The sequence below is a fragment of the Mandrillus leucophaeus genome, unplaced genomic scaffold (assembly GCF_000951045.1).
Source record: "Mandrillus leucophaeus isolate KB7577 unplaced genomic scaffold, Mleu.le_1.0 Scaffold328, whole genome shotgun sequence".
Classification (NCBI taxonomy): Eukaryota; Metazoa; Chordata; class Mammalia; order Primates; family Cercopithecidae; genus Mandrillus; species Mandrillus leucophaeus.
The window spans coordinates 1,561,160-1,577,134 of NW_012103454.1; the positions used below are offsets into that span (position 1 = coordinate 1,561,160).

Here is a 15,975-nt window from a genome sequence, read left to right on the forward strand (position 1 = left end):
AATGTGTTTTTTCAGCATGCAGTGGCAGTTTACATGCATTAGTCTTATTTTGGCATTTAATTATAGGTGGTAGTATATTATAGATAGTATTTTGCACAGATTTGTGACATTTTATATAAAATTCATTGCAAATTTTACTTCACTGTTATTTTTTCCAATGGGGCAGAATTTTACATATAGAGGGTTAGATATTTATTTACAAGTATTTTCTCTCTGTTATGGATTGAATTGTATACCCCCAAATTCATAAGTTGAAGCCATAGCTTCTGGCGTGACTGTATTTGAAGATAGGGCCTTGAAGGAAGTAATTAAGGTTAAATGAAATCATAAAGGTGGAACCCTAGTCCAAAGGGACTGGTGTCCATATGAGATGAGGAATCAGGAGCAGGAGTGCATGTGCACAGAGAAAAGGGCCATGTTAGAACACAGTGAGAAGATGGCCACAGGCCAGGAGGAGGAGCCTCACCCAAAACCAGCTGTGCTGGCACTTTCCTCTTGGACTTTGAGTCTTCAGAACTGTGAAAAATAAATTTCTGTTAAGTCACCTACTCTGGAATTTTCTGTTATAGCAGCCCAAGCAAACTAATCAGCGTATTGACCCAGTCTTCTCGCTAGAGCAAGGTGTTGGACTTGAGACCGGAATTCTCATTATCATCAGTGTTGTGATGCTTGTAACATCATCATTGTTGACATCGAGAGCTTATGTCCAGGCACCGTTCTAAGGGCCTCTTACGTATTATTTCATCTAGCTTCACAGTGAGAGAAGTGTTGTTACTGGCTCCATTTCATAGGTGAGGAAGTAAGGAGTGAAGAGACTGTTGCTTGTCCAAGGTCACCAAGTTAGTGTAATGTGTAACTAGAATTTGAACTCAACTGTCTGGCTTCCAGAGCCCTAGTCCTTAATCATGCTATTACCCTGCAGTTTATTATTTATTTTTTAACATGTTTTTACCGTGCGATCAATCCATTTAAAATGCAAAACTTACTGCCATCCCGGGGTTAATCTTTTCGGGTATCTTGGCCTATTTAATTTTTCTCACATGTGATACTCTTTGGCATAATACTTACGAGGTCATGGAAAAGCATGCAGTTCTGTGAAGAATCTCTCTTACTAATTGTAAATCACCATTAGTGAACATTTATACTTATTTGCATCCAGATCATTTGTTCTTGCCAGTTTTTAGTTAAATAAAATAAATTCTCTCTTTTTGCCTTCAGCACTTCTTCTGTTAGTATTCTTCACTTATTTCCTCCAAATTTATTTTGCCTTTTTAGGTTGTTTCTTTATATTCATCCCTTCAGCAAATAGTTTTGCTCCTATAGTGCCTATTCTATAGGAGCAATAAATTTGGCAAGAAAAACATACATAGTTCTCCTCTATGAGCAGCTTACAGATTAGGAAGCTAATAATAATAATAGTATCATAATAAAACATATAAATATGTAATTTCAAATAACCTTTTAAAGAATAATTATAATACTATAAGAACCAAATGTTATTTCATGTAAATGATAGATCTCTATAGAATCTCAGGATAACTGGCCTTAGAGCTCATCAGATAGAAGTGCTATTCAGTATATACTTGAATCCTCTCTGTCATATTGGCAAACAGTTTTCTAGGTCCAACAAGACTGCTAGAGCACAGTCTTGAAGCCCATGACTAGACCTGTAGACTAAATGAAGACAGTGAGTTGGGTTAGTTTAGTTTCGTTGTATCTTTGTTGTGCTATTTTTGTTGATACTATGTTATCTTTGTTTTGTTGTGATACCTAATATACTAAGTACATACTTAGCATATTAAACATCTTATTTACTTTTACAAATATGCTTTCTCCTACTATTATTAAAACAATGCCTTTATTGGTATGTCTTTTTAAAAATCCTTAACAGAAACACTCATTTTTCGCTTTTTAAAAGTACTTTTATTTCTTAACTACTGTAAGAAACCAAACTGCCAAAACACCACGTATCTGATCCTTGGTGTTATTGTTGAGGAAGCAGTATGGTGTGGGTGGGAACTACAGCAGATTGGAAAGGGGATGTGCTTGACCTCAGTGGGAGAGGTGCAGCTCAGCATCAGCTTTGTAGAAGAAATGTAGGTCACATGTATCTAGGCCACGTGTAGCTAGATCTCTTTCAAGAAAAGACCTAAATAATAATTTTTATATGAAATTTCTCTCCTTCAAATGTTGGCAGTTAATTCATATTTTTTTTAAAAAAACTTTATGGGATATTGTTATCTTTGTTTTGAGTACTGAATGTAGGCTGCTGGTATATAATAATATAAATAAATGGTTATATATAATCATTAAATTCTTTTGTTTGCTTTAGACATAATTATTCTAAAGTTTGGCCTGTAAGAGTTGAAGTCAGTTGTTTTTAATTGAAACATTTCCTCAGGTTAATTTTGATTCAGCAGGAATCCTGCTATAGAACTGCCTTGTCTTTCCCAAAATCTAGCCCTTGGGTTAGCAACAAGAGTTGTCATTTTAAAATGCAGAAATGAGTACAAGTTATAGCAGTTAATGAGTTTTATGAGGAATTTTAATCTACAACAATGGAGAAGTATATGTTTTGCTTCAGTTGAGAAACACTAAAATATTTTTAATGCTTATTTTTTTCCAACTGACTATTAAATCATATTTTGCTGAAGTACTGTCTCTGAATTGATGTTTTAAAGCACTGTCAGCAGTAATGTGGTGTCTGAAGATAATATTAATAACAAGTGCAGAAACTTGGTAATTTCTAGCTCTTTGCGGACTTACTGGGAAAGTAGCTTCAATTATATGTGATTCCCATAGGAATGGCTGAGGCTAGGTGTCTGATGACAGGCCAGTGGGTTAATGAACATGGTGTGTTGGAAGGAGCGCTCAGCTAGGAAATAGGTCTATGTTGTGCTCTGCTGTGGGTAGCCTTGGGGAATTGGGTATTTTAATTAAGAAAAAGGACTGAATTGTATGAATTTTTAAGGACCTCTGAAGTTTTACCACATTAGGCCTTAGTATGGATTTTCTGATAGTTTTCATGTGGAGAGTGAGGAAGATGGGGACGTTCAGCTTTATAATTTTGTATTTACATGGTTTCTGTAGATGTCTCTTGTGTATCCATGAGAGAAACAAACATGAACAAAGTATGGAATGGGAGAAGCACGGGGAAGAAAGAAGGAACTGGTAACTGTGTGCTTTGTTCAGTTTAATGAACGTCCATTACATGGAAGCCCACTGCTGGGAGAATGGAGTAAGATAGACTCCTGATGTACAGGGCCATGTAACACTTATTATATACATTAGAGACATATTATTTTTATTTACTTACTTATTTTTGAGACGGAGTCTTGCTCTGTCACCCATGCTGGAGTGCAGTGGTGCGATCTCGGCTTACTGCAAGCTCTGCCTCCCGGGTTCATGCCATTCTGCTGCCTCAGCCTCCTGAGTAGCTGGGACTACAGTTGCCCGCCACCATGCCCAGCTAATTTTTTGTATATTTAATAGAGACGGGATTTCACTGTGTTAGCCAGGATGGTCTCGATCTCCAGACCTTATTTTTTTCCAACTGACTATTAAATCATATTTTTATATGATATAATTTATATATGATATAATTTATATATAATTTATGTATGATATAATTTATATATAATTTATATATGATATAATTTTTATATATAATTTATATATGATATAATTTTTATATATAATTTATATATAATAGGCTCCTCGGCCTCCCAAAGTGCTGGGATTATAGGCGTGAGCCACCGCACCCGGCCCTTATATACATTAGAGACATATTTTTACATATGTTATATATGCATGTTATATGTTATAATCTGTATGATCTTTATACTGTATTGCAGGAGCTTGTGTTTTCAAATCAGTCTTCTAATGAACTTATTAAAAAAGGTTTATGAAAAAAATATTGTTAAAGCCTGGCAAACATGGTGAGAGCCCCGTCTTTACTAAAAATACAAAAATTATCCAGGCATGGTGGTGCATGTCTGTAATCCCAGCTATTGGGGAGGTTGAGGCAGGAGAGTGGCTTGAACCCAGGAGGTGGAGGTTGCAGTGAGCCGAGATCGTGCCATTGCGCTCCAGGCTGGGTGACACAACAAGACTCCATCTCAAAAAAAAGTTTTCATTAAATGGAGGTAGAGTTCAGAAGGTATTATGATACCCTGGTAATGAAGTGTCTAGAGTCAGAAAACCTGAGTTCATCTTCCAGCTTTACTTCTTCATTGCTGTATGACCTTTGGTAAATCAATTTATTTTTATATGCCTCTACTCATCTGTAAGAGAGGGAAAATAATATTACCTTTCTCATAAGACTATTGGGAAGATGAAAATAAGATGTTAGTGTTAGAGTAGGTAGCTACGCAGACATGAGCAGGGCAGGAGAGGGTCCCTCACCCCAGGATGTCAGGTGACCATCATTTGATGATCAGGTGATTGTTAAACTGTCTTGCTAAAATAATAATTGGTTGTAGCGGGCTGCTAGGAAAGGCAATCTCCCAGTAGATAACACCTGAAGATGGTGATCAGCAGCTGCTTGATGAGATCTTAGGACTTAAGCAGACTCAAGCATGCGCACTAAGAGACAAAATGGTGGCGTTTAACTGTTATATGACCTGCCTCTGGGAGCACTCGACTAGTAAGGGAAAAATGCCTCAAATGAGGATGCGCACAACTTCAGTAAACACACTGCATACGGCCCCTCCCAAGTGCTGGCAAGCCACTGTGCAGGCACATAGCCCACCCAAAAGGAAAAGTCAGGGGAGAAGAGACAAACCCTGGGATTATGCCAGTGTATGAAACCCCAAGTCAAAGGCCAAACAGTGCACTTTGATGTCTTGAAGTTGCCCACCTGACCTTCTTCCAAGTGCGCTTCTTTCGATTCCTGCACCAAAACTTTTAAATAAACATTCTCTCCTGCTCTAAAACTTGCCTCAGCCTCTCACTGTGCTTTATAACCCTCGGATTCCTTTGAGGAAGCAAGAATTAAATTGTTGCAGACCCCTACGGATTCACCACTGCTAACACTAATATATGTAGCTGTTTAGCTCTGTGCCTGATGCATAAATATATGCTAAATAGTTCTTATTACTATTACATAACATTAGCAATAATACTGGTGTGTAGCGTTCCCCCTTCCTAAAACCACCTTATTTTTGCATAAGTTGGTTAAATCTAAATTCTATAGAAATAATGAAAAGTTGTGGTAAAGGAATGAAGAGAAAGGAAAGAAACGATGAAAAGATGACCTCGGAATCCCTTTGGAAGGCTAACTGCTTAAGCATTGTCTTAGTTCATTTTGTTTTGCTACAGCAGAATACTTGAGACTGGCTAATTTATTCAGCAGGAGTTTGTGGGGAGGGCAGAGGCAGAATGTGATGGTTTGAATGTTTTGCATTCAAACAATGAGTAAACAACATTCAAACCATCATATTCTGCCCCTAGCCGCACCAAACTCGTGTCTTTCTCACACTCAAAATACATTGATTTTGTCCCAATACTGTCAAAAGTCTGAACTCATTCTAGCAGCAACTCAAAATTCCAAAGTCCCAAGTCTTAACAAAATCGGATGCAGATGAGACACAGGACATGATTCATCCTGAGGCAAATTCCCCTCCAGCTGTGTATCTGAAATCAAACAAATTATCTACTTCTAAAACAAAATGGTAGAGCAGGCATCGAATAGACATTCCCTTCCTAAAGGGAGAAATAGGCAAGAAAAAAAAAAGGGGGTAACTGGCTCCAAATAAGCCCAAAACCCGATTGGGAAAACACTATTAAATCTTAAAGCTGGAGATTAATTTTTTTTCATTCCACCTGCCATCATCTGGGCACACTGGGGCAAAGGTTGAGCCCTCAAGGCCTCGGGAAGCCCCACCCCTATAGCTTTGCCAGGCCCAAGCCCACACAGCAGTTCTCCCAGGCTGGTGTTGCATGCTCTTGGCTCTATAGTTTGGGGTTTCAGCAGAGGCCCTGCTGCCGTAGATCCACTAAGGGGGACTTTTTACAATGGCTCTGCCTCTGCAACAGGTCTCTACCAGGGCTCTTGGGCTCTCCGCAAAGTCCTTTGAAATCTAGGTGAAGGAAGACATACCTCCTCAGCTCTTACATTCTGGGCACCTGCAGAGCTAGCCCTTTATGGATGCTGCCAAGGCTCATGGCTTGCACCCTCCAGAGTAGTGGGTTGAGCAACACTTGGGCCTACTTGATCCATGGTGAGGGCAGCTGAGGAGAACTACACTAGAATGCAGGGAGTGGACACCCCAAGTGGCTCTGAACAGTGAGCTTTGAGGCCCCATAGGTACCCTAGGTCTTCCCCTGAAGAGCTCTGAAATGCCTTCAGGGTCTTTGTCCCATTGTCTTGATGAGTAATACCTGGCTTCCTTTCCATTTCTGCTAATCTCCTTATAAATAGTACTAGGCCACATTCTTGATACTCTCTCCTGAACATGTTTTTTATTGTTTACATACCCAGACTGGGAGTTTTCCAAATCTTTATGTTTTGCTTCCCTTTTAATTATAAAGTATGTCTTTAAATCGTTTTTGTCTTCTTGTATTTTATATGCATTTGAAATAAGCCATACTGCATCCAGAATGTTTTGCTGCTTAGATATCTCTTCTGCCAAATATCCTCCTTCATTGTTGTTAAGTTCTGCATTCCATAAAGTCCTAGGACACAGACACACTTCAGCTCAGTTCTTTGCAGTTTGTAACAAGTATGGTCTTTTTTTCCAGATTTCAATACCTGTTTCTCATTTCCATCTGAGACCTCATCAGAATGTCTTTTACTGTCCATATTTCTTACCAGCATTCTGATCGTAACCACTTAAATCTCTGAGATGATGTAGACTTTCTCTGCAGCTTCCCTCTTCTTCTGAGCCCACTCCAGAATCACCCTTAGTGCTCCATTTATAGCAATCTAGGCTTTTTCTAGTATGCTTCTCCAGATTCTTTCAGTCTCTACCCATTATCCGGTTCCAAAACCATTTTCACCTATTCAGGTATTTGTTGTAGCAGCACCCAGTGCCTCTGAGACCAGCGTTTGTCCTAGTCCATTTTGGGCTATTATAACGGAGTACCTGAGACTGGATAATTGTAATGAACAGAAATTTATTTCCCATAGTGCTAGAGGCTGAAAGTCCAATATTTAACTACCAGCATCTTGCAAGGCACTTCTTGCTGCATCATCACATGGCAGGAGGTGAAAGTGTGAGACAGAGTCAAGAGGACGCTGAACTTGCACTTTTATAGTAGCACTAATCCCACCCATGAGAGTGGAGCCCTCATAGCTTAATCACCTTTTAAAGTTCCCACATCTTAATATTGCTACAATGGCAATTAGACTTCAACATGAGTTTTGGCGGGGACAAACATTCAAACCATAGCAGACATGGACCAACTATTAATCTTTAGCAGTAGTGTTTGAAGAGTACTAATGTAGATAACATGGAGGTAAGTAATGGAAATTTGATTGCATTTGCAGTAGTAAAAATGAGAAATTTTTGATATAGAGCCATTTATTTTGGGTATTCAGCTTGTTTGTGCTAAGTTGTGTGAAGCTCTATAAAATGATTTGGAGCTGTCTTGTAAATACGACTGCTGTAGCCACAGTTCATTTATAGGGCAAGACCTGTTTTGGTCTTGACTATATCCTTGGTTATTAAACTTCGTTGTTATGGGGAGCTAAGCTTTTACTGTTGTATCGTTTGCTTGATGTCAACTGTGATCTAATATATATATATTGATTTTTGTTTTTCATTATTAGAAAATACTGAACTATGTTGCAAGTCAAGGGCTGAAAAATCTCTTGGCCTTTCATTTTAAAACCTTTTTTTGGTGGCCGGGCACGCGGTGGCTCAAGCCTGTAATCCCAGCACTTTGGGAGGCCAAGATGGACGAATCACGAGGTCAGGAGATCGAGACCATCCTGGCTAACACAGTGAAACCCCATCTCTACTAAAAAAAATACAAAAAACTAGCCGGGCGAGGTGGCAGGCGCCTGTAGTCCCAGCTACTCGGGAGGCTGAGGCAGGAGAATGGCGTGAACCCGGGAGGCGGAGCTTGCAGTGAGCTGAGATCTGGCCACTGCACTCCAGCCTGGGCGACAGAGCCAGACTCCGTCTCAAAGAAAAAAAAAATTAAATAAATAAAACCTTTTTTTGGTAATTTCTGGGCAACAGAAATTTTATTCGTATATATATATTTGTAGTTTATTCCTTACTGTAAATTAACCTGATACATGTTTTTAGATATTATATTGTTAAATAAGCACCATTTATATTAGGGTAGTGTTCTGTTTAGTATACTTTTGGAATAGAAATTACTTGTAGAAAATATTTCTGAAATATAACCAATTTAAGACAGTTGAGTTAATAGACAAGTTGAGCGGAAGAAGAGTGTTATTGAGGATTTCTTCTTAATTCTCTGGTAAATTTAACTTGTTTGGAGCAGAAATGTTGGTTTCTCTTTCATAGTCATCATCATTACACAAAAAATAAAGTCTTTTACATTTGTAATAGGGAATTCAATCTACTTGTAGTTTGTTGGAAATTAATTCCATAATATGCTTATTTTTTAAAAACGAATTCCAGTACTTTTTAAAAATAACTGCTTAGGAAGTGAAATAATTCATGTAATACCAAATTGCTATATTTCTACTTTGCACTTTCAGACACTTTTTTTACCCTAATTATAGAATTCAAGAAAGGAAAAAGAATGAAATGACTTATAAAATATAGAGAATATAATGCATGGTATGAATGATGTATGTTAAATGTGAGGATTCAGATAACTTAGTCAAATTTACAAGTTCTTTTTCATCCAGTAGTGAATCAAGATAAATAAAAACAGAAATTTACCTCTGGAAAACCACTTGGATTTTCATAATAAATGCTATTTTCCCCAAATTTCTACAGAAAAAGCATAAAATGTTGGATTAATGATCTATAATGTGGGGATGATACTATATTTAGTATTTTTTTCCTCATGTTTTACAGCTCAACATGAACTCTGCTCCTACATTCATGCATTTTCCTCCAAAAGGCAGACCCAAGAGAGCTGATACTTTTGACCTCCAAAGAATTGGATTTGCAGCTGAACAACTAGCAAAGTGGATTGCTGACAGAACGGATGTTCATGTATGTTTTTATTCCCCGCAGTTTTAATAATCGGCTAGTTGGTTTGTTTGGAACATTTTAATAAGGCTACACTAATATTTTTGAATTTCTCTATCGTTATTTCTCCTTGCGTAGAGAAAACTCTGTTCAATCACTGCAAATGATAAGTTGAACTTGGACTGTTAGGTGTATTCAGATGGTTTTTAAAATAATGGTTCATTGATCTTTTAAAAGCCATTAAAAAGTACAAGAGTTAAGCACAAGGTAATTTCAGAGGCTAAAAAACATATTTGAAACGTTTCAGTGGTAGTAATCAAGGAAATTCTAATTAAAAAGCAAGATATATAATTTTTATCTATCTTTTGGGCAAAGAGAAAAGGTTAATAGCCACCTTAAAGCTATATGGGAAAATATCTCCTCAGATTTACTGCTTTTGAGACTATAAATTGGTGTAACCATACTAATAGCATGTGTCATGTCCTTATATAATATAGCTTAACAATTCCTCCTCTACGAATTTAACCTAAGGATGCTATCAAGGATGATTTAAATTTTTATCCATAGAAATTTTGAAAATAATACTCATTTTATTGGGAAAAAATGGATATGAATCAAATGTCTAAAAATAAGAATAAGTAAATATACTATGGCATAGCCAAAAAATGATTTACAAGAATATTTTACCTAGAATGAAGCTCAAGGTGTAAAAAGCTTCCAAGTAGGTTAGAAAAATAGTATTAGTTAATAGTATGATGTATTAGTTTGTTGTAAAGGGTAAATATGAGTATAGATAGACATACACAATTTATTATGGAAGGAAATGAACCTAAATGTTGATGATAGTTGATACTTACTTGGAGGTTTTATGACCATGTTTTCCCTACTCTCACAACTGTTTTTGACAGTAAAGAATTGGAGCCAGTTATTTTAAAAGTATGTTCATGCAGGCAGTAATACAGAAGCATTAATTTTTACTATAAGGTAGAAACACATTTATTCTGAGTCAAGGTGGTAATCGCGCATATGGTACCACAGTCATTATAAAATTATATCATTGGTTTTAATGACATTTTGGTGAGTAAACTTATTTCCTAATTCTTGTCATTTTTTTAATGGTTTGGCAAATATTTTGTTATGCAATGTATCATTTAGTTGGTGCAAGACATTAAGAGTAATATTGAAAGGGTACTATTATTTCCTTATAAGAAATACTAAATTTTAATCAGAAATTATTCAAACCTGTCTCCCTAGCAGACTTACACATTTAGTTGATAAACTTTTGTTAAAAAAACAAAAAAAAACCCCAAAAAACTATATGTGGAAATAATTTCTAAAATGTTTTAGAAATGAAAACAGTACAAATAACGCCAATGTATATCCTTTATTTAGGTTCAGTGATTGATAACATTTTATTCCATCTGCTTTGTGATTGTCATTATCCCTGCTACCCCCATTGTCTCTTTACTTCTCCACACGTGCAGACACATATACACAGTTTTTTCTTTCTGAAAAAAATTAGAGTGAATCGCATTTTGAAAGAAATAAGCAAAGCAGTTATCAACTTCATAGGTTTACATTTACATATTACTTTTATTTGAGCTACCACTACCCATATTACAATTTTGTCAAGCGACCTAGTAATATCCTTTACATTTTCGCCCTTCAGTACAAGATTTGATCTAGAGTGAGATATTTTGTTTAATTGTCATATCTTTTAAGCTTCTTTTAATCTGGAATATTTCTATAGCCTATCTTTTCTCTTTAAAAACATTGACACTTTGGCCGGGCATGGTGGCTCAAGCCTGTAATCCCAGCACTTTGGGAGGCCGAGACGGGCGGATCACGAGGTCAGGAGATCGAGACCATCTTGGCTAACACAGTGAAACCCCGTCTCTATTAAAAAATACAAAAAACTAGGCGGGCGAGGTGGCGGCGTCTGTAGTGCCAACTACTCGGGAGGCTGAGGCAGGAGAATGGAGTAAACCCGGGAGGCGGAGCTTGCAGTGAGCTGAGATTTGGCCACTGCACTCCAGCCTGGGCGACAGAGCGAGACTCCGTCTCAAAAAAAAAAAAAAAACAAAAAACATTGACACTTTGAAGAATATAGTCCTTTGCTACTTTTTAAATAGAGTAATCCTTATTTGTTCTGCCTCATGTTTGTTCATGATTGACTTCTGCAGCCTTGAGTATAATACTATATAGGTCCTGTTTTGTTTTAATCACCTCAATAAGCACGTAATGTCCATCTGTCCTTCACTGGTGATATGAATTTCAAATATCAAGATGTTTCCCATTTTTTCATGGTATAATTACTGTTTTTCTTGGTAATAATAAGCTATGTGGAGATACCTTAAGATCATGCAGATATCCTCTTCCTTCAAAATTTTCTTTTAGATTTAGCATACATTGATGATTCTTGCCTGACACAGTTTTTACCATTATGGTTACAAAATGATGATTCCAATTCTGGCTCTTTCTTCATATTTGTATTTGGCCCTCAGCATTCTACTGTAAGAGTCCCACTCCATCCATTCATCCATCCATGCATCCATCCATCCATCCATCCATCCATCCATCCTCTAATTATCTGTCATTGGTATGAACTTATGAATTGTGTTTTCTGAGTATTTTGGATTTCACATTCTAAAAAATCTTTCCAGCTGGGGAGAGTGTACCTCTCTTGGGGCTAGCCAGTTCCTAAAGATAACAAGCCCAGCCAGGAATAAGTCTTTGATATACTACTAACCAGTCCGTAGCCACACTTCCTGTCTCTGGTCCGTACACCCTAGGAGACAATATTCCTCTGCCTTAATCATCTCAGGGCCAGGTACCAGACAACTAGAGACCACTCCTGTAGCCCACAGCCCACCAAAATTATTTAAACTAGTCAATCCTAAAGTGTTTACTCTGCCCTGCCTTGCCTTTCCTATGCAAACTCCAAAAACGAGAGTGGCTTAACTTCCCTTCACTTGTATCTTCTGCCACCTGACCACTCTGGTGTCTCTCCCATGTGACCCTGTATGGCATAACATGCCTCTTGTTTCCAGGAGACCTGTGAGTATAATCAACCTTGTTTTCATCTGATCTCCTATGTCTTCTGTCCTGGCTGCACCTAATTGATGTCTTGTAAAAGAATACAAGACATGTTTTTCCTCTGGTGGTTTGTAATTTACTGCTATTCTGAACTATTTTGGTACTAAAATTGTTCTAGATTTGACTAGTGAGAGCCTCTTCATGCTGGCCCCTATGCTCTTATGACATCTTTCCATCATTTTTCTTTTAAGTGTTTTCTTATTTTGTGACATAACAATTTATTCCAGGCTCATTTTGTATCTACCTATCTATTTTGCCCAGCACTCAATTAGTCATCTCTTGTAGGAGTCCTGCTTTCTTTTAGTAGGGAATGTTATTGGAACCAAGATGGGTATACACATTAGAAGTCATGAGTTCAGACCAATTAGATCTATTTCTAAAGATAGTCTTCATGTTTTAAAGGATACCATCAAAAAAGTAACCCACAGAATGGGGGAAAATATTTGCAAATAATTTTTCTATAGAATACTTATAGCTGGTGTGTCTATCTGTATGCATATATATATATACACGAATGACTCTTACAACTTAAAAAGAGAAAACCCAATTAAAAATGGGCAAAGGATCTGAATGGGAATTTCTTCATGGAAAAGATACAAATAGCCAATAAGTACATGAAAAGATGCTCAGCATTGTTAGTCAACAGGGAAGTGCAAAGTCATTTTACATAGCCATTATGTTTTAAGGCATATATCTTCGACTCAGAATGTAAGTAGTGCTAGTGCCACATGTGAAAATTTGGATGGCATGTTTCTGAGTTCTCTGTGTTGAAAGTTACGAGGACTGGAATATGATCAAGAGAAGAATTTTATTTAACTTTCACTTTTAAAATTTCCATTGTATTTTTGCAGATTCGGGTTTTCAGACCACCCAACTACTCTGGTACCATTGCTTTGGCCCTGTTAGTGTCACTTGTTGGAGGGTTGCTTTATTTGAGAAGGAACAACTTGGAGTTCATCTATAACAAGACTGGTTGGGCCATGGTGTCTCTGGTATGTTAATACATTGGGCTTTTTTTTTGTTTGTTTCCTATTCTTTGTATAATAGTATAAGTTGTATAATATTAACAAAATGAGCCAGATTATAACTATAATAGAACTCAAGTCTGAAAGAGAAGTAACTTTTTAGAACTTGGATAATGTAGTTTGAGTTTTCTGTCAGCCAAAACTATGCTATCTTCCTTCAGCTTTTCACTGCTAAAAGGTACTGTCCCTCTGTGCTTTGCACACGTGCTAAATAAATACACGTTGAGTACATCTAGAGATATGGTGAGACTTGATCAGAATTAATAGCTCAGAGTAATTTGCAAGTGGTTTGGAAATTCAGCTATTTCTGAATTTCTTATTCAGCTGTTCCTTTTCTGACAACTGTTTCTTGTGTATCTTCTATGTGACTGATATTTGTTAGATACTGGGGATATAAAGTTGAGAAATACACTCTGCATATGAGAAATGCATTCTGGGGTTACAGAGTAATCAACAAATGGAGTATAAGGTTATGTGTGCTGTCATGGCAGTAAGTAACAAAGTACTGTAGGAACACACAGGAAAGAAACCTAACCTAGAGTAAAGGGAATCATGACAGGCTTCCCAGACTGTGACAAGAGCTGAATTCTGTAGAACAAAATGAAATTCTAAAGTCATTAAGGCCAAGTGTTCAACATAAGTGAAGCCTGGGATATTCGGAGAACCACAGTTGTGTGGGGCTACAGCAGTGATGGCAAGGTAGGAGGGGAAAGAGATGACATTAGAGTTCAGCAGTTCCCAGCTCACAGCCACTAGACAAAAATCATTAGGATTTTATACACAAAACAGTTCAGGTATAATTGAAAATAAAATCTCTTTCACAATAGGAAGGAAAAATGTAAGGTACTTAAAAATAAATCTAACAGAAAATGTATGAAATATTTATGAAAAGAATGTTGAAATTGAGACTAGATACATATATGTAGATAAATACGTTATATATTATGTCAATGTATATCTATTATAGATAAGTATTATCTGTAATATAATAATAAAAATGTTATTATATTAAAGATAATGTATTATAACTACATACAATGTATTATATCTATAATAACATAATAGATTTTTTACAGCTAATTGTCAGTTTGTTTCTTTTGCTTTCTGGCAGTAGCCCTTCATCGTTCCTATTTTATTTTTACCAAAAAATTAGGGGTCTTGATGACTAAGTTGGAAGTGATAGGACAGACTGAGAAGCTGCCCAGGCAAGAGTCACCTTGAAGCAGTTTCATTTTCTGCAGTAATACCTAGAGCTTAGAAATTCAGACAGAACCTCTGTGGCTTTCTAGTAGATAGTCAAAATACAAATTAGATGTTTGGCCTTTTAAGAGCAAGGAAGATAAGATTTTTTTTAAGGAAAATTTCTTAATGTTGTTTTTTCAATTTTGATGAATGAGTTAAAACGGATTAATTAATTGTACTATATTTAAAGTTATTGGACACTACAGGTGACCTTAATTACCTTAGTCATTAAATTAAAAAATGTTTTGGCTTTTTTCCATGCTAGTTTTCAAGTTGCTTCACTCAGTAAAGCCTCCCAGGTTTCTTGGTAAAAATGCAGTACTTTCACTGTGTCGCTGGAAAATTAAAACTTCTTTGGAATTTAAGAGTTAATGTCACATCAAATCTTGTCACTGCTTTAGTCTACCAAAAATTGATATAGTCTCATCTCTGAATTACATTCAAATAACATTAACATACTTACATTATTCTTATTCCTCAAGAAGAGGCCCAGAGCTATTGCATTGTAAGCTAGTAATAATTGGCATTACTCTTTACGGATCTCTTTCTTCTTTGGGGTATGCTTCATAACTGCGCAGAGGAATTTATATTGGCCTCATTTATAAGAAAGGAAACAAAGATTCAGTAATCTCAACTTGCAAAAGCTTACGTAGCTAGAAAGCGATTGAACTGGGATTTGATCTTACTCATCTGATTGCAAGTTCTGTATTGTTTACACGAAGCTGGGCTTCTTTAAATCTGGACATGTATCTTATATGTTGGTCATTCTACTCAGTAGATACAATGAGCCATTATGACTGCAAATAAATTCATAGAGGAACATTTATACGATATATAGATGTTAAATACTTCAGTTGATCAATTTTCTTGAAAACCTCTGCTATGTTATACATATTTGTTATTATTATTATTTTGCTGTTTTACTGTGAATCTTGGAAAGTGAATTAACTTGGCATGGAAGAAGATAAATTCCAAGATATCTTGGCAGGTATGCCTGCTCCCCAGTCACAGCCTTTTAGAAGTCAATAACAGGCTGCAGAGAACAGATATGTTTTCAAACAATGTGTTTTAAAACACTACCCTGATAATATAATGTTAAACAACTTTTGTAATACTTTTCTGCATCTCTTCCAGTTTTTCTCATTAATACAGAAATACTTCTGTTTGATAGTCTTTGGAAACTCTTTAAATTATTTAAACAATGAGATTAAATATATAATATATAAATTACATTATATATTTTATGTATATAGATGTGTATAAGAGACAGATTATATACTTATATAAATTATATAGATACGTATTTATATATAAATTACATATAAAATAATCTAAGTATATAATTGTAATGTGATCATATAATTTTTATCCCATATAAGTAAAAATTATATGCTTCTGAAATGCATTTGACAAAATCAAACACAGTTTCATCACCAAAATACCCAACACACTAGGAATAGAAAAGAATTTCTTTAACCTGAAAATGGGTATCT

General features: G+C 36.2%; 1 protein-coding gene across 3 annotated transcripts in view; it reads left to right on the plus strand.

The window, feature by feature from the left end:
* Positions 1-15,975, plus strand: part of TUSC3 (tumor suppressor candidate 3) — a 219,502-nt gene that overhangs the window by 106,013 nt on the left and 97,514 nt on the right. For all 3 annotated transcript variants that reach the window (XM_011988343.1, XM_011988344.1, XM_011988342.1), the window contains exons 4-5: positions 9,003-9,143; positions 13,067-13,207. In XM_011988343.1, coding sequence (XP_011843733.1) covers positions 9,003-9,143; positions 13,067-13,207 — 282 coding nt within the window. The remainder of the gene's footprint in view (positions 1-9,002; positions 9,144-13,066; positions 13,208-15,975) is intronic.